The sequence below is a fragment of the Tamandua tetradactyla genome, chromosome 5 (assembly GCF_023851605.1).
Source record: "Tamandua tetradactyla isolate mTamTet1 chromosome 5, mTamTet1.pri, whole genome shotgun sequence".
Lineage (NCBI taxonomy): Eukaryota > Metazoa > Chordata > Mammalia > Pilosa > Myrmecophagidae > Tamandua > Tamandua tetradactyla.
The window spans coordinates 22,800,267-22,818,361 of NC_135331.1; the positions used below are offsets into that span (position 1 = coordinate 22,800,267).

At 54.2% G+C, this 18,095-nt stretch overlaps 1 protein-coding gene across 1 annotated transcript; it reads left to right on the plus strand.

Annotated features, from left to right (window-relative positions):
- Positions 1–214: 214 nt before the first annotated feature.
- On the plus strand, positions 215–5,864 carry TMEM119 (transmembrane protein 119). Its single transcript, XM_077159105.1, has 2 exons — positions 215–312; positions 4,935–5,864. The coding sequence occupies exon 2, from the start codon at positions 4,952–4,954 to the stop codon at positions 5,765–5,767; it is 816 nt and encodes a 271-aa protein (XP_077015220.1). The 5' UTR covers positions 215–312; positions 4,935–4,951; the 3' UTR covers positions 5,768–5,864.
- The last annotated feature ends 12,231 nt before the right edge of the window (positions 5,865–18,095 follow it).

Below are 18,095 nucleotides of genomic sequence, written 5' to 3' on the forward strand. Positions count from 1 at the left end.
CCCCGCGGGGTGGGAGGAGCGTGGAGAGGTCGCCGCCGTGAATGCGGGCATCAGGGTGGGATTGCGTGTGGCCCAAGCGCAGCCCCGCCCCCTCCCCCTGTCCCCACCCCAAACCCTCCTAATGAAATCAAGCTGGCCCCGCAGCAGCCCAGCCGGGGCCGGCGGGGAGGGAGGAGGGAGGAGGGTGGAGGGTGGGCGGGCGCCAGCCCAGAGTAGCGAGGGCCCGGCAGCCGCGCGGACTCTCTTGAGGGCCAGGCACCCCCTAGTCGGCCCACCCGGCGGGAGCTCCCAGGCCAGTGCGTGGGCGAAGTGGTGAGTCCCGGCGTCTCTTCAGAGCCGGGGCCGGGGGTGGGGGGCGTGTGACTTGGAGTTTAGGGATTGGGGGCTGGTACGAGCACTTTGCAGAGTGTCTCTAAGTGTGCACCGCTGTACTGTGTGTATGTGTGTGTGTGTGTGTGTGTGTGTGTGTGTGTGTGATGTGTGGCCGGGACGTGGGTGATGGGATGAGGTGCACGGTCTACACCCGCATGCAGTGAGGGGGTCTGGCCCCACGCTGTGGCCTCAGGGGGATGCCCCAGGTGTTGTTTGCAGCACCGGTGTAGGGGGTTTGTGGACGGGTGTTGCCCCCCTCCCTCCCGCGGGTGTTGCCCCTGTGTCAGCCGGTTGTGTCGGTGTGCATGTGTGCTGTTGGAGCACGGGTGGGTTGTATGTCCATGTGTGTTCTTTGTGTGTCTATGCCACTGGGTTGGGTAGACTCTCTTGAGTGTCTGGTGTGCATCTGGGCCTGGCGTGCCCGTGTGTATGGGTCGGAGTGGCTGTGCCTGGGTGTTGTGTGTCCCTGCCGCTGTGGGTTGTGAGACAGGTTGGGGTGTGTGTAGGTTCTGAGCTCTCAGGACCCTGCACCCCACCCCATTCAGGCCTTGACTCCAAGAGGCCCAGGGCCCCGGCCTCGGCTGGCCCTGGAGCAGGGCGGGCAGTGGTGCAGCCAGATCCCCCTTCCTCAGAGTCACTAATGGAAGCCAGGTTTTCGTGGACCGCCCCTCCCCCTCTGGCCACCGGCCTCCTGGTGGGGGTGGGGCAGTGGGTCTGGCCCCTCGGCCTTCAGTTTGGGGGCTCCCAGGCCTCAGGGGTGGGTTTGCATTTATCTGAATATTGATTGACCGCAAATGGGACCATTGGTTTTCTTTTTTGCATGGGCAGGCACCCGTGTCTCCGGCGTGGCAGGTGAGAACTCTGCCTGCTGAGCCACCGTGGCCCTCCCGGGACCATTGCATTTAAAAAAAACGATAAACCCCGCATGAGATGGACCTTAAAAAGAGGCCCTGGCTTCCAAGGGGCAGCCCTGGACCCCCACTGGCTGACACCTACTTTGCACCAGGCACTGCTATTTCTTGCCCTAGCAATAGCCAAGGAGGTGGCCTTATGCCCATTGAACAGATGAGGAAACCGAGGTGCAGAGAGGTGGCCTGCTTGGCCCCAGGACACACAGCTGGAAACGACAGTCTGAGCCCCAGAGACTGGCCTTCCTCTCTGCTCAGGGCTCTGGGTGGCTCTTTCCCGACATGCTGTGTGCCCCTGGGCTGGCCGCTCCCAATCTCTGAGCCTGTGGTAGAATGAATGGGGTTGGACTGGATCTGGCTCCTAATGGCCCATGACTTTCTGAGTCTCTGGAAATAATTAGAACCCAGAAGGTCTTTTACCAGAAGGAGGTGGGGGCTCCTGGTGGGTAGAACTATCATTTCAGAAGTGGGTCCAGGCCAGTTCTTCCATCTGACAGATGGGAAACTGAGGCCCAGAGAGGGGCAGGGGCTCATCATGTCACCTGGCTACCTCCAGGTTGCCCCAGGTGGCCCCATGTGCAGCAGCGTCGCCCCACTTTGCCTTCACATATCCCAGGAAGCCAGGAAGGTGGCGGCAGGAGCTCTGAGAGTCAGGGTCTGGGCTCCAGGCCCTTGCGAAGTTTTAAAGAAAAAAAGTTTTAAAGATAGTTCATATGAACTTGGGGAGCAGGGCTGACCCCTTCCTTATCCTTTGCTCTGACCCCAAGCCTCAGGGGGAAGGGAGCCCTTTCCTCTGCCTGACTCACCGCTGTGGGTGTGGGTATATGTGAGTGTGTCTAAGTGTGCATGCACGTATGAGTGTGAGCGCTTGGGAGTATGTGAGAGTGTGTGTGTGCATGGGTGCACGTGTGAGAATATGTGTGAATGTAGTCAGTAAGAGAATGTGTGTATGTGAGAGTCTTGTGTGAGTGTGACTGTGCATGTGTGAGTGTGGGTGTGCATTTGTTCCCAAATTCTTCATGGACAGAGATGAGGAGATGCCACTCAACAGAATAAAACAGTTGGTCTTTTCCTGGGAGACAGCGAGCAGAGCCGCTGCTGGCCTTAGCCCTGACCCCTCTGCAGGTCAGGGGGAAATCGCTGCCTGATCCCGGAGCTCTGCCCGGCTGGGAAGTCAGCGATCCTCAATTCTGTCCTGCAACTCTGCACCAGACCCTTTCTGCCCCTTATCTCCACCGGTCCTAAGGGCTCTGTGAGCCAGGACCTGTGGTCACCACCCCCCCCCTCAGTTTACAAATGGGGACAGTGAGGCCCGGGGGGGTCCAGGGCACGGAGCTAGGACAGCTGGAAACAGGACTTCCATCCCCGCAGGCTGGAATCCACGGAACTTCAGTGAATTAATTTTACCCTCGTCCCACCCCCCCACCCCAAACCCCCACTCCCCGTCTTCAGCCACCACTGGTCAGAGTTGCCTTTGTGGTAAGAGGCTTCAGCTACCCCTGTTAGTGTCCCTCCTGGGCTTGATTCGAGGTTGGAGGGGTAGGCCAGCGACTGGCAGGACAAGGACCCCGAAGCGCCACGTCGTCTGTAGGAAGCTTTGCGAACGAGCGCTGAGAGGGGAGACCTCGGGAGCCCCCCACGTTTCCCCACGTTTCCAGCCGACAGGTGAGGTCGACCAGGGCTGCACCCCCACTTCTGGGCCTGCCTTGAGCACCGTGTTTGTGCAGATGTGGTGTGTGTGTACGTGCGATGTGTTTGATGATGTCTGGATGAGTGTGTGTTGTGTTGTATGTGTGGTGTGGTGTGTATGTGAGTAGTATGTGGTGTGTCTCTGTGTGTGTGTGTGTGTGGTGTGTGTGTGTGTGTGTGGAGTGTGTCCAACCTACTGGACTCTTAGAATCATACAGAGGAAGGCTCAGCTCCCAGCTCAGCCACTCGGCATCTGTGTGTCCTTGGGCAAGTCGCTTTCTGTCTCTGAACCTCTGTCTCCTCATCTGCAAAATGTAGATGACATGGTGCCCCCTTTCAACGCCCCACCGCCCCCGTGTCTGAAGTGAATCCACGAGATAACAAAGGCACGAAATGAACCCCTATTTCAGTATTTTTGCCTCTTTTTATGTCCTGGGATTATTTTCTGCCGTCTTATTGAGAAACCCATGAAGTCCATCCAAGCCAGTTTGTCTCATTTTACATCACTACAATTAATTTCAATGAATGACATTTAATCAGGAGGTCTCAGGTCCCGTGAAACAAGCGGCTGAAAGGTTGAGTCTCCTTCCTGCCTCACCTCACCGAATCCTCCGCGGGTGAGGCCAGGGATAGGACGTGACCCATCGTCGGAGGCTGGGAAGCTGCTGTCCTCCTCCAGCCCACGAACGTGCCTTCTCTGGGCCTGTCTCCCCATGTGCCAAGAGAGGGGCCCCCAGATGGGGAATCTTGAGGCTGCTCTGCCTTGGGGCTTTCAGCTCCACCCAGCTTCAGGGGACCTTGGCCCTGGGCCAGGGAGGGTCACTGGGGGGCAGCTTGGGGCACCGTGGTGAGACATCGCTGGGTTTTCAGGCTTCTCCGTAAACTGGGCCAGGAAGAGGGTATTAATCAGCCGGGCTGTCTGAGCAGATGGGGTCTGGGGTTTCACGCTGCCTTCCAGCGGGGGTGGAGAGAGGGGGACGGGTGGGGTCATATGCTTCCCATCTAGTGGCCGTGGCGGGGAGGGCTTGTCCGGTCAGCGGGCTCCAGCTTTGTCTTGTGCATGAGATTCCCCAACCCCCGACCCAGGGCCCCTTCCAGCCCAGCATTGAGTCTGGGGGTGAGAGGAGGCAATGGGACAGAGGATCTCACCCAAGGGTCCCCTTGGCACCTGGTCCTTTGCTGAGCCCAGAGCCTCTGAAGGCTTCAAACCGCAAGAATGTTCTGGGGGGAGGAGCTGGGCAAGGTTTGAGAAAGCATCGAGCTGCTGGGACTTGGCAGAAGAGAGCCCAGCAGCCACCCAACGCATGGGGGCAAGGTCCTGCGGGGCCCAGGACCACAGAGAGGCTGGGGGGCAGCTGGGGAGGGGTCCCCAGAGGAAAGGGCTCTCACGGCTGGCTCAGTCATTCAGTTTCTCACTTACTCATCCTTTCAGTCATTTCTTCCTTCACGACTGGGCCTGAATTCCAGCTGTTCCTTGCCAAGTCAACTAACCCCTCTGTGCCTCAGTTTCCTCCCCCTGCAAAAGGGGGATAATAGCAATAGCTTCCCATTGGGTGGGTATCAGGTTTCAATGAGAAAGTCCACGCAAGAAATGGAAAATAGCACCTGCTAAAGCAATGAGTAAGTTCTTATTAATTCAGCTAGTCGGGCAAGAAACATTTATTGAGCGCCTACTGTATACCGATACCAGATACGGTGCAAACCTCCCGAGGACTTCAAGATCGATAAGTGTCACTCCCTGCCCTTCCGGACCTCAGAGTCAAGGGGTTGGGGGGACAGGGTACCCCAAATCTGAACCAATCCAGTCCATTGTATGGTGGGGAGGCTAAGGCCGGGGCAGCGATGGCACCTGCTAGAATATTCCCCGGGTTCCCTGCACCTCCATGGGGCCTGGTGAGCCCCGTTGCTGGGTCCTGAGAGCCTGGCGTCTCACCCTGACCTCTGCCCTCCCTGATGTCCCCACAGGTCCAGAAAACTACACGATGGCTGCGGCGGCCCCCAGCCTCCTGGTCTCTCTGCTGCTCCTTAGGGCCGTGCCCTCGGCAGCCCCCTCGGTGGCCCTGCAGTCTGCGCTTCTGGAGGACGCGGGGGGCAGCGGGGAAGCCGAAGGCCCGTCGGCCTCCTCCCCGAACCTCCCGCGGTCCTGGACCCCGGGCCTCAGCCCCACGTCGGCGGGGCCTCGGCCCACGGGCCCCCCGCCCCCGCCGACCTTGCTGGGCGGGATCGTAGACTTCTTCCGCCAGTACGTGATGCTCATCGCCGTGGTGGGCTCCCTGGTGTTCCTGCTCATGTTCATCGTGTGCGCCGCGGTCATCACGCGCCAGAAGCACAAGGCCTCCGCCTACTACCCCTCGTCCTTCCCCAAGAAGAAGTACGTGGACCAGAGCGACCGGGCCGGGGGGCCCCGGGCCTTCAGCGAGGTCCCCGACAGGGCCCCCGCCGGCCGGCCCGAGGACGCGCTGGACTCCTCCCAGCAGCTGCAGGCCGACATCCTCGCCGCCACCCAGAACCTCAAGTCCCCCACCAAGGCCGCCCTGGGCAGTGCGGACGGGGCCAGGAAGGTGGAGGACAGGTCAGAGGAGGAGGAGGAGGAGCAGGAGCGGGGCGGCCAGGGCCGCGGCGTCCCCGCGGAGCCGCCGGAGCCGGCGAAGGAGCTGTGCTCGGCAGAGCCCACGGCGGTGCCGGGCCCGGGCCCTGGGGACCCAGGGGCGGCCCCTTCCTCGGCCCAGGAAGCCGGGGAACCGGCCGATCCTCCCGAGAGCCCCTGTGCCTGCCGCGGCGTCACCCCCAGCGCCTAAGAGGCCTCCAGGGCGGCCGGGCCTGACGGCGGGACGCAGCGGTCGCCTCCCTGGGCGCCGAGAGGCCGCAGCCCTGCCCCGCTTCCCGGCGGACGCCCCCTCCTCCGCCACCCCCTCGCCCCCACCCCGCTGCACATCTCAGCGTGTCCTGCTCCCACGGCGGGCACAGACGGCGGCCTCTGGTCCACCCCCAGAGCCTCACCGTGTGCCCTGGACACCGTCGCAGGGCCCAGCTTCTCCAGGCCGGCGGGGACGGGACCGGGCCTCGGTGGGAGCCATGGAAATGGCCCAGGCCGATGGGGACACGTTAAGTCACAGGCCCCTCGTGACTGTGCACACATCACCGCTTTTGCACCAGGATAGAAAAGAAAAACCAGAATTACAGAAGTCTTGGAAGCGGTTGAATGGGAGACCCTTTGAAAGTGTCCGGATTGGTTAAGCAAAAAATGCAGCCTGGGAATCAGCAATATTTCCGGACTGTAAATGGTCCCCATTTCTCATGTCACCGCAGCCTCGAATATTTTGGTGTCATCTGCCTCTGTTCAGGGTGGCAGAAGTGGGCCTGATCGACCTGGGGACTTGTGCAAAGGCCCCTTTGCACATTAGGATGCGTGCCCTAAACGAGCATTTCCCAAACTGGGTTCCCTGCAGTACCCTTAGTGGAAAAAGGATTTTGTGGTCCAGTGAGGTGAGGAAACACTGCCTGACTACCTACCCTTAAAGCACCCCAGAGCTTGGACAAGTCCTACAGAAAAGGCTCCTGCTGAATTTGTTTTTTCTTTCTTTTTTTTTTTTTTTGCGTGGGCAGGCACTGGGAATCGAACCCAGGTCTCTGGCATGGCAGGCGAGAACTCTGCCTGCTGAGCCACCATGGCCTGCCCTGTTTTTTCTCAACCTTTCTCAAATTTATTTTGACCACTAAGTACTTTTACTATTATTTTTTTAAAACAGTTACAAAGTAAAATACTGCAGAGGATGCTCTGGAAAATACTGCTCAACATTTTCCCAAAGGGGTCCTCGGTTTCTGGTTAGGGGTGTGGGGACTCGGCCCTCTCTAGTGCCCTAGCAACCCCAGCCTGGGGGAAAATTTCTCCTCCCACCACTTCTGGGAAGGTGTTTGAGTGGATTGAACCCTATCTTTGAGCTCCCACAAGCAGTCTAGAACTGGGGGACAGGGGCTGTGTGTGAGGGGAGACCCTCCGTAGGGGCCCAACCTGGAGCAGGGGATCTTGGCTACCCCCTTTCACTCACACACATTGTCTCACAGCCTGAGTCTAGAACACACTTCAGTCCTTGACAGGGAGCTTGGGCTCCGCCCTGCTTTGGGGAGGCTCTGGGGGGGGGGCTCTTTCCACCCCCATCCCTCTACCTTGGGCCCCTCAACCTCCCAGTGCTGAGATATAACAAACCGGCACAATAAACCTTTCTTTTAGCCTGAGTCTCGCTGGTTTTCTGAGGGAGGAATGAGTCTATGGGGGGTGGGGGGTGGGTGGCAGGTGCATTTCCCCAGGGCTTTTCCATGGGAGTGGGGGCACCTGTTTTGGTGGGACACACATCAGCCAGGCGCTAGAGGCTGAATGGCTAGTTTGGGGTGGGAAAGAGAGGGAGGGGAGCTTGCACCCCCAGAGGCTGAGAACTAGCTCTGGACTTGTGGTCACACAGACCTGGGTTCCATGCCCAGTTCTGTTACTTGTTGGCTGTGTGACTGTGGGAGAGTGACATTACCTCTCTGTTTCCCTGCTGCAAGATGAGCAGTAGGAGGGCTCCCAGTCTAGGTTTCTATTTCCCACCCCCTGTATGCGTGGTAGAGGACTGGAATGGGTTTTCTCCCCACCCCTCAAACTCCCAGGGCTGACCCATGGACAGTGGGCCTCAGTGGGGTTCTTGGGGTTGAAGGCAGCCCTGGTTCTCCAGGCTGTGTCTTCACCCACTGGCTCCTCCTTGGCTTTGATGATAAGTTCCTGCACAGACCTCTACCTCTCCTCCTTGGGTCCCTGGAGCTGCCAGTTATGCCTGGGTCTGGGACCACGTGCTGGATCCCTGGGGTGATGGGAGCCCCTGCCTCCACCAACCCCACATCCATCAGGAGGCGGCTGGGATTCGGGTTTCACAACACACAATGGCCTCTATCTCACTCAGTGGGGAAGGGCCCTCCCTTTCTAGGCCTGGCCCGGCTCCTGACCAAGAACATCAGGAGAGTTGAATCCCAGGATGCTGTGTGACCTTAGCCAAGTTGCGCAACCTCTCTGGATGTGACAGCCTCTGTTCTTGTACTGAACTCCCAAGAGGTTCCAGGTGCTCAGATGTGGCAGGGAAATGCATTAAGCTTCCTTGTGAAAGGCAAAAATCTGGTAGGATGTTTTCAGGCAGGAGATCTTCGGGAAGCAGTCAGGAGTGAGTTTTCCAATCAGCCTCTCCCTGGTCAGTAGCCCCCCATTAATGCCCAACTGGGCCCTCCAGAAGCCATGGAGTGTCTTAGCCATAGTCTGCATCCCCCCAAGACTGGTGGGGGAAAAGGGAGGATTAAGGAGGTACCCTGAGCCTCAGCCTAGGAGTCAACCTCTGAGCTCTTACACCTGCTGTTCCCTCTGTTTATGACACTCTTCCCTACAGCTGCTTCACGAATTCTTCATTGTTTTTTAGCTTCTGGCTTAGATGGCTCCTCCTCCTGGGAGCCTTCCCTGACAGCTCCCATGTGGCCTCACCTTCCAAAGTCCCCTGGGCCAAGCAGTACTTGTTGATAATAATAATAACTCATTAATGAGCTATAATTATTGGCACCTGGTATGAGCCAGGCACTGCTCTAAGCACTTGCTGTGCATGAACTCACCGAGCCCCTCACAACCCTATAAGATGGTGCTGTCATCACGCCCACATCATTGATGAGGAAACCGAGGCCCAGAGAGGGGCGGATGTGCCCAGGTCGTATAGCCAGGATTCCAACCCAGCAGTCTGACCCCAGAATCCAAGCTCTTCTCTCCTGTGCTTCTTTGATGAATGGGTGAATGAATCCCTTGGGGAGGGGACAGCAGGGACCCCCGCCCACCTTGAGCCCTTTCCGGTCTCCTCCCACATCCACAGTGGAGTTGCCAGAAGGGGCCGCGTTAGGGGCACGGGTCTGGCCTGATAGCAGCAGACGGTTAGCACCTGGGGGAGCCGATGGTCACAGGTGGAGGGTAGATGGGGTGGGAGGCAGGCCAGGGGGAGGAAATTGGGGGGGGAGGTGAGCAGTTCCATTGTTTCCAAGGGTGCTGGAGTCTGCCAGGGCTGGAACAGGCCCCCACTGTCCCAGGGCTTGTAAACTCACACAGCTGTCCCCCAGCCTGGGAGCCTGTCTGGGGGCCAGGTCTGCTGCTGCCCTAGGGGGAGGGGAGAGGACAAGCCATAAGCCTGAGCCCAGTGAGGGAATAGGGGGTTCTGGAGATGCGGAGTGGGAGTGGGGTTTGCTGAAGAATCACAGATGGAAAGCAGGGTCCCTTACCCTGCCGTGCTCTGATCAGCCAGAGGGGCTGGGCAGGTGGGGGGTGGGTAGAGCCCACGTCTCCCAGGTACCCCGTGGGCTGGACACCCCATCTTCAACTCTTTCGTTGGGGTTAGAGTGATTTGGGCCCCGGGGTCAGAATGCTTGGGTTCAATTTCTGCTCCACCCTTTCCTACCTGTGGGGCTTGGGCAAGTCATCTCACCTCTTTGGACTTCTGATTCCCTGTGTGTTAAGTGGGGATGATTCAATCTTACCTGGTGGAGAGGGCAGGTCTCTACCCTGTGCTCTGGAATCAACTGGGAGCTTCTGTTGGCTTTTTATTTATTTATATTTTGCATGGGCAGGTACTGGGAATCGAACCTGGGTCTCTGGCATGGCAGGCGAGAACTCTGCCTGCTGAGCCACCGTGGCCTGCCCACCTGGGAGCTTTTAACAGCACTGCCTCAGGCCACTTAAATCGGAATCTCTGAAGGTACACCTGGGCAACTGTCACTGCCAAGAGACAAAGCCCACCTGTGGAGGGGAGGTGTCTCAGCTTGGGGCCTGGCACGCGGTGGGTGCTTTATGTGTTTGTAGGTGTGTGAAGGTGAGTGTGTACGGAAGGTTTATGTGCCAGCACTTCCACATTTAGCCACATTTAACTCTCACAATACACCCCACAGAAAGAGGAGCAGTCTCATTACCCCCATTTTACAGATAAGGAGACCAAGGCTCATAGAAGTGCAGCGACTTGCCTGAGGTCACATAGCTGGGCATAAGTGGGATTCGCGCTTCAGGGCTGAGCTTGCCACCTAATTCCAGAACACGTCTGTGTCCAAAGGCCGGGCCCCAGTACCGATGGCCAGGGGAACCTGGGGTTTGTGTGTTGCGCTGCATTTCATCATTTGTCCCGCTTCCTTGTTTCTCCTCCATTACCGCCCCCCTTGCCCCCGCCAGTGTTGACAGCAACTGCCCAGTGGCTATGGGGTCAGGCCTCTCTTGGTTCTCATTCTTATAGCCTTGGCATTATCGAGTCTTCCCTGGTTGGGGTTAATTAAGCCTCTGGGTTCTGAGGCAGCTTAGGAGCAAGGAGCAAGTTCACAGACTGTTTCCCAGCCACAAGTATTTAATGAGCACCTACAATGTGCCAAGTATTGGGGGCAAAAGGAACTGATTCCTGCCTTCGTAAAGCTTATATTCTGGTGGAGGAGATGAAAATTAATGAAAGAATCAGACGGATGCACTCAGGATGATTAATGGGTACCGTTTACACCATTATGCACATCTGGCACTTTGCCTATATTATTATTATGAACAGCTTTTTCTGAGGAATGATTGATATGCAACAAACGGCACATGTCTAAAGTGTACAAGTGAACAATATGTGACATACGTGTATACTCAGGAAACTTTCCCCACCATCAAGAGAGAAACTTTTGACCCCCACTCCCAAGGTTTCCTCGTGCTTTGTACCCCTCCCTCCTGCCTCTTTCCAGCCCCCGCCCTGTCCCTAGGCAGCTATAAATCTGCTTTCTGTCATCATGATTAGTTTTCATTTCCTAGAATGTTATGCCAATGGCATTATACAGTGTGTATTCCTTTTCTGTCTAGCTTATTTTGCTCAGCTTAATGTTGGGATATATTCATCCTGCTGTGAATCAATGGCTCATTCCTTCTTATGGCTGAATAGTAATTTATTGTATGGATCTACATTTGCCTGATGGACATTTGAATTGTTTCAGTTTGAGGCTATTCTAAATAAAGCTGCCATGAAGTACCAATGTTGTTTTATTTTTTTCTCACAATCTTCTGAATGAAATCATTCTGTCTCCCCATTTTACAATGAGAAAAACAGACCCAGAGAGGTCAAAGCATTGCCCACAGTCATATGACAGATACATGGATCCAAGGATCTTATTGTCTGGAATTGTTGGAATCTTTGAGCTGAAGTGACTTTAGGGAACCTCTAAAGTACAGAAGCTATCAGAATCCCTGGGGGCGGGCCACGGGGGGCTCCTCAGGTGCTGCCTTGGCTCTCCAGGGGATTCTGATGCACACCAAAGTTGGAGAACCTGTAGCCTAGACCACCCCTCATTTTGTATGAGGACCTGACGGGGCCTGGCACCCATCTCTGATGGGCAGTCTCATGCTGTGTCAAGGCCTGCACTGCTTATCCCTTACTCTCCATCTGGCTTGTGGGGCAAGGATCGAGCTTGTCTGGTGTGGGACAGAGATTTGACATCTTTTCAGGAGGTTTTAATTTCAGGATTCCTCAGGCTGCTTAGAAATAGCAGGAGGGATTTGGCGCTGGTTCCAGGGCTCTGGAGGTTCATGCAGCTGCTTCCCCACCCCCACCCCCAGGTCCAGGGTTTATGACAGCAGCTGCAAAGTATAAAATGCCCCTGCCTGTAAATCTGCTCTTGCCAGGGTCACCCATGCCAGAGGCTTCTGTGATGCCCAGCATGGGGGTATTAGTCAGGGTTCTTCAGAGAAACAGAACCAAGAGGATATATATGTATATAATTTTTTTTTTTTTATATAGAGAGATTTACTTTAAGGAATTGGCTCATGCCAAGTCCAAAATCCGTAGGGCAAGTAGGCAGGCTGGATGTTCAGGCAGGATTTAAGGCTGCACTCTTGAGGGAGAATTTATTTTTCTCCAGGAAACCTCAGTTTTTGCTCTTAAGGCCTTCAACTAATTGGATGAGGCCCACCCACATTATCAAGGGTAATTTCCTAATTGTAGGAAAAAAGGGTCAGGGTCCTGGAACCAAGAGACCCATCTTGGCCTCTCTTCAGCTGTTTGACTTTGCGCAAGTCACCTACCTCTCTGGACTGTGGGTTCCTTTAAAGCTGGGCCCACAGCCCTTGCCATGTCTCCCTCCAAAACCCAGAATGTTATGAGGCTAATCAATGTGCATGGCAGGGTAGCATGGTGGTTAAAGACGCAGGTTTCTGGTGACCTTGATTGAGGCCCCTTCCAGTTGTGTGACCTTAAGGAAGTCACTTAAACTCTCTTGACCTGATTTTCCTCATCTGTATAATGGGAATAAAGGTTAAGTCTACCTGGAGGGTTGGTGGAAAGAATAAATGAGTTCATTTACTTCCAGTGCTTAGAACCGGGTCCCTGTGGGTGCTCAAAGAACATGAGCTGTTATTAGCTGTAAACAGTGAAGTTACAACATCTGCAGAAGCAAAAAGGGGGAAACTTCTGTGTCCAACATTCCTACTGTCCTGAGGATCAGCTCTTCTTTCCAGGTCTAGTTTAGGAAAGGAAGGCATCGACTCTTAGATGCATACAACTTTTGGAGTTTTAACTTCTTTTTTGGGGGGACAGGGGATCCTGGAAGTGTTGGTGAAACAAGGAAGTCCTGCGAACTCCAGGGAGGGGGTAAAGGGCGAGGCCAGAGAAAAGAGACCAGCCCTCTCTCTCCCGGCTTTGGCAGTGAAATGGCCCTCCAACCCGTGTGCCCCTCAGCAGGGGTCTGGCGCCCAGTGGGGGCCAGGGGTCACACCGCAGCTGTTCTCTGTCTCCCTCTGGGGCGCAGTGACCCCAACCAGGGCTTAGACATTGTCTTGGGTAACTGTTGCTGGAGACTTGGTGGCGACATGGGGAGGGGTCTGGGATTGCACGCCCATGCGGGGCAGGCAACAGGGCTATTCCTAGGAGACCCAGCTGGATCAGTTGCTTGGTGACCGGGGACGGTTCCTACACCCTGGAGCCTCCCTGGCGTTCTCATCTATTAAACAACTAAATATTTACCAGCACTGATTGTGGGCAGGAAACCACCAGGCACGTGTGGAAAGGTGCGAATGTTTGAGCCCTGGAGGCCTGGGTTCAAATCCTCACGCTTCCATTTCCGGGTTGAGACCTCAAGCCTCAGGCCCTCACTGTGAGATCACAGGTCTCATAGTGAGAAAATGCTTGTGTACAATGGCCTGGGGTATGGGAGAGGTTCCATTTGGGTGGCCTTCTCTTACCGTCTGTGTGGCACCCCAGGCGGCTGGAAGAGTGCTACCGGAAGCGGGTCCACCGGAAGCGGGTCCACCGGAAGCTTCTCAACCGGAAGCTCCTCCTCCCACCCTGTGGGTCTTAGCCGGCCCGAAGCTGGGTACCTAGTAGGTGCTGACTGGATGCTGAGAAGGGAACAGCATCCCGGAAAGGTTGGGCCCTCGAGTGGGGTGTGGTGAGGAAGCGTGACTTTGGGAAGTTGGACACCCCCTCGGTATCTGCCCGGGGTAAGTTGTGATATGAGGGGGATACCCCCTCTGCCCCTAGAGGCCTACCTCGGCCTGCCTCAGGGTTTAAATCCCACCATTAGGCCCTGCAGCCATTACTTCCGGAGCACCCACTGTGTTACAGGCAGGGCTTGAAGCGGTGTGTATGCAATGGGCCCTCAAAGGTGAGAGGCACCCTTATTATCCACTTTCTACTGAGGGAGGCACAGAAGCTCAGAGAGGTGAAGTGACTTGCCCAAGGTAACACAGCCAGAAAATTCCTAAGCTGGGCTTTGAACCTCCTAAAGCTGCTGGATTTGTAAGACAAAGCTCTAATCCCACTAAAGGCTGCCTGTGATCCTGCTTATGAAAAAATGTGAGTGCATGGATGCAGGATAATGGATTTGGGATGGCTGGATACCCCCGCAGCCCAGTTGGTGACCCTGGTATCATTACAGCTGCTGGATGCTGTGTCCTTCACGATCTGTGGGGTGGAAAGGCAAAGAGACCTTTGACAATAACTGGCCAGCAGGTCAGGCCCTTCCTGTTTGTTCACAAGCAGCTCTGGGGGAAGCTCACATCTGTGGAATGCATAGTATCTCAATCCCCACAAGGACCCAACAGGGCAGCTGATTTCCCCCATTTTACAGATGGGGAAATGGGCCCAGAGTGAGCTGAAGTGGCCCAAGTTCATGTGATCAGTGCATGACTGAGCCAGGTCTGTTGGACTCCAGTGCCCTTGCTCCTGTCCAGGATGCTGCATGTAAGGAGACGCTGAGATCACAGGGACAGGATTCTAGACCCACACCCCTGGGACTCTCTGAACACATGAATGTGCAGGTTGGGGGTGGGAGGGCCCTGGGCAGGCACTGGCTCTGGGTTAGAATCCCTGAGTAGAGGTCTGGCTCAGCCCCCTCCATAGCTGTGCTGCCTTGGGCAAGTCACTTGCCCTCTCTGGGCCTCAGGTGCTCCTCTGAAAAAGGGAAGAATGAAGTTTGCTCAGGATTTCAGTGAGGCTGGGGGCCCCAAGCCCTGGGTTCCCTGTGAGGTATTATTATTAGCACCTGGAGAAAAGGGCTGCAGGATGCCACTTTTCCTCAAGTAAAAAGTATCACTCAATTCTTGGGCAGGGAGGTTTTGGGAAAACCTGTCTTCTTTTTCCTTCTTTGATTCATCCCAGAGAAATCAAACTGCTCCATTTTAAAAGACCCCTAGAGGGGTTCTTGCAGTTACTTTGGTTGCCTCATTAGATCTAACAACACCTCACTTTCAGGAAGTCCTTCCTTATATCTAACCTAAGTCAAACAGGACACCTTCAAAGACCAATTTCCCCCAAGCCTTGCCAGCAGCAGAATTCTTGCTGGAAGGATGGGCCAGCTGTTGGGGAGCCAGTCAGAAATGCTCTTGAATTCTTCCCATGGCCTCTTAATAAGATAAGAATATTCTATCTCTGTCTAGATCTTCACGTTTAAGCAGTCTGGTTTTAAGCAGTCTAGAGTGGGAGCACAAATGACACTTTTAAAAGGTCACATGGCAGCCCTTTGCCCCAGAAATTCTCTTTTGGAAACTGTCTACAGAAATACCTGTGTGTGGACACTAAGATGGAAATACAAGGATATTGGTGCCAGTGTTGTTTGTAAAAAGTGAAAAAAGAAAAAATAAAGGAAACAACCCACATGTCTGTCAGTGTGAGAAGATTAAATAAATGGCGGTTTCATCAAGTGAGCAGCTCAGGGCTTTAAGTCTCAGGGTTAACTTGCTTTGGGATAAGGGTCTGGAACATAAGTATAGTCAATATTTTACAAATTTGCTTTTCACATAAATGATTTCATGTGATTCTTCCCAAAAACAGCTACAAAGTTGCTTTGAGCTGCTTCATTTTACAGATGAGGAAACCATTTCTGCTCAGCAAATTGTTAATGAATGAAGTGCCAGAGAGGTGAGGCGACTTGTCCAGGGACACAGATGGTGACCAGGGAAGCCAGGGCTTGGATCCTAGGTCTGGCTTTGTGTTGGCTGGTCTTCCTGGAGCTAGGGGGGGTAAAGAGCTCCCCTGGGTAGGAGGACCTAGACTCACAGGTGAAGACACCTGTTTGAGTTGCGAGCCCAGACTTCCACCCACCTTGGCTTTGGCTGTCTCTAGAAAGGAGCCAGGTATAGAGCAGGCCCTGGCTCTATATGAAAGGAAGTCACAGATGGCAGAGCTGAAGGGACTTGTGTCATTACACAGTTTCCAAGGACAGCGCTGCATGTGTGTGTCTTTGTGGCCACGTAGGAGCGCGCCGGCCAGCTACAGTTCTACCAATGGGATTGCCTGGTCAGAGGGTACATGCGGGAAGCATTTTCAGAGGGGCTGCCAAATGGCTTTTCTAAAATGCATTGCCAATTTCCATTTTCATCCTGGTTTAGGAGTGCCTGCTTTACCACATCCTTGGTGACACCAGCTGGTTTTCGATCTTCATGCCAACTGAATAGAAGGGAAATGTATTCCACTGCTGTTTCTAGTTCGTGTTCCCTGATTACTGGTGAGATGGGAGTCTTTTCATACGGTTGACTCTGGAGTTGCTCTTCTGTGAATTACTTATTTCTATCCTTACAGAACCATTTGTTCAAATAAAACTCTTGCTAGGAACCCCGTTATATAAGCCAGAGGAAAGCAGGGCTGATGTGTTGGACGGGGGATGTGATACCCAAAGGATCACCCATTTGCCTCCCTTTGTCTCCTGCAGGGGCCCCCAAGGCTTTGTGGAGAACAGTTTGCAAACAACTGGTCTAGTCCAACCACTCACGTTACAGATAGGGAAACAGACCAGGAGACATCCAGAAAGGCGATGGCTGAGGCAGGCATCTAACCCCAACCACCTGGCTCTGTCCAGTGCTCATTTAAGGAAGATCTCTAGGTAGATGCTTGAAGCATCTGGAATGATGTTTCATCACTTCCTCTTTAAGCTGTTCACTTCATTTTTTCTTTTTGTGTGTTTATGTCTTATTGCATTGGCTGGAACTCCTAATTCGATATGGAGTGCTGGTAGTGGGCATCCTCGTCTTGTTCCTGGTCAGAATATTAATGTTTCCAAAGCTTTACCCACAAGCAAGATGTTTGCTGTAGTTTTCTGGTAAATATCCTCTACGAAGTTAAGAAAATTCCTTTCTATTCCTAGATTGCCAAGATTTTGTGTCACAAATGGGTGTTGAAATTGACCAAATACTTTCCCAGTATCTACATAGATGATTAAAATATCCCTCGGTCAATCTGAACAAGCTGGTTTTGTCTCAAGCTTGGCATCTCCCTCTGGTTCACTTTCCTGTCTCTAAAATGCAGACACTCTCCAAGGCCTGAGGAGCTGGACAGAAGAGGAGGGCGAGGCATCAGAATAGAAATGATCTCTGCTGTGCTTGGGTCAGCGCTTTCTGCCTGCCTGACTTCTGCTGCTGCTTCCTGTACTAATCCCAGGAGGGGAACAGCCCTGCCCCCCAAAGTTGTTCCAGACATAGTCAGAGACATTCTGAGGTTGGGTTAAAATGCTGGTGGCAGACGAAGGGGGGCGGAATAGGGAAGCCTTGCATTCCTCTCCTGGACGGATGCTGGGGGGAGGCTGGGCTGGTGTGTGGTGGGGAGGAATTTATCTTGGGGTGGGGGAGGTTGGTTCCCGGTGTGGGGAGGGCTGGTTGCTAGGCAGAATCGGCTGAGATGAATCATGTTCTGGCATGAGCCGGTTCTTGGCTAAAGTGAGAAGTTATCCAAGTTTGTGGAATCTTTTTGTTTGAGCTGGAAGGGAGTATGGATTCATTGGGTCCAACCCCTTCATTTTGCAGTCAGAGAAAATGCAAATACAGAGGGGGAGAAAGATTTGCCCAGGGAGTCAGAAACGGGTCTCTTCACTCCTAGCTTTTTCCAGTGCCTTCTGTGGATGTGCCTGCTACAAAAGTGAGCCTTTAAGGAGCACTTCTTATGTGCAGGTACTCTTCTAGGCATCAGAGACTTCAAGGTGAAATCTCAGATGCACTGCTTTCCTGACCACAATAACTTCAGAGTTAGGTGTGCTGTGGAGAAAATTAACAGTGTGATGAAGTGGTGACTAGGCTTGTGTTTCTACTTTAGCCAGGGCGGTCAGGGGAGGGCTTTCTGGGGAGGTGACATTTGAGATGGGACATGAATGGAGGAGAAGCTGTGCAAAGTTCTGGGGAGAGAGTGCTCCAGACAGAGGAAACAGCAAGAGCAAATGTCCTGAGATGGGATTGAACTTGCAGAATTTGAAGGGCAGCAGGGAGGCCAATGAGAATGGAATGGGAGAGGTAAGGGGGAGAAGAGGGCAGAGCCCAGATCAGGTAGGGTCTTGGTGTCAGAGAAAGAGATTGCTTAGGGAGTTGTGCATGGCATAAAGCACCATCTTTATCACCATCTTCATCACCAACAGCATCTTATTGTCATCATCACTGTCACCCTATGGTCATTGCCATCACCATCATCACCATCCTTGTCACAGGTCAGGTTCCCCAGGAAGCTCTGAGACAAGATTAACATGCACAGTGTTTATTCAGGAGTGTTCCTGGGATCAGCACCTGTGGAAGACTCCTTCTCTGGTCCCATGCTGCCTGGTAACGATCTGTCCTATGGATGAATGAGTATTTAAACTACTCTGTGCCCA

Excerpts from the sequence above, each read along its gene's own strand:
- TMEM119 (XM_077159105.1), top strand. The coding sequence starts at position 4,952 with ATGGCTGCGGCGGCCCCCAGCCTCCTGGTCTCTCTGCTGCTCCTTAGG.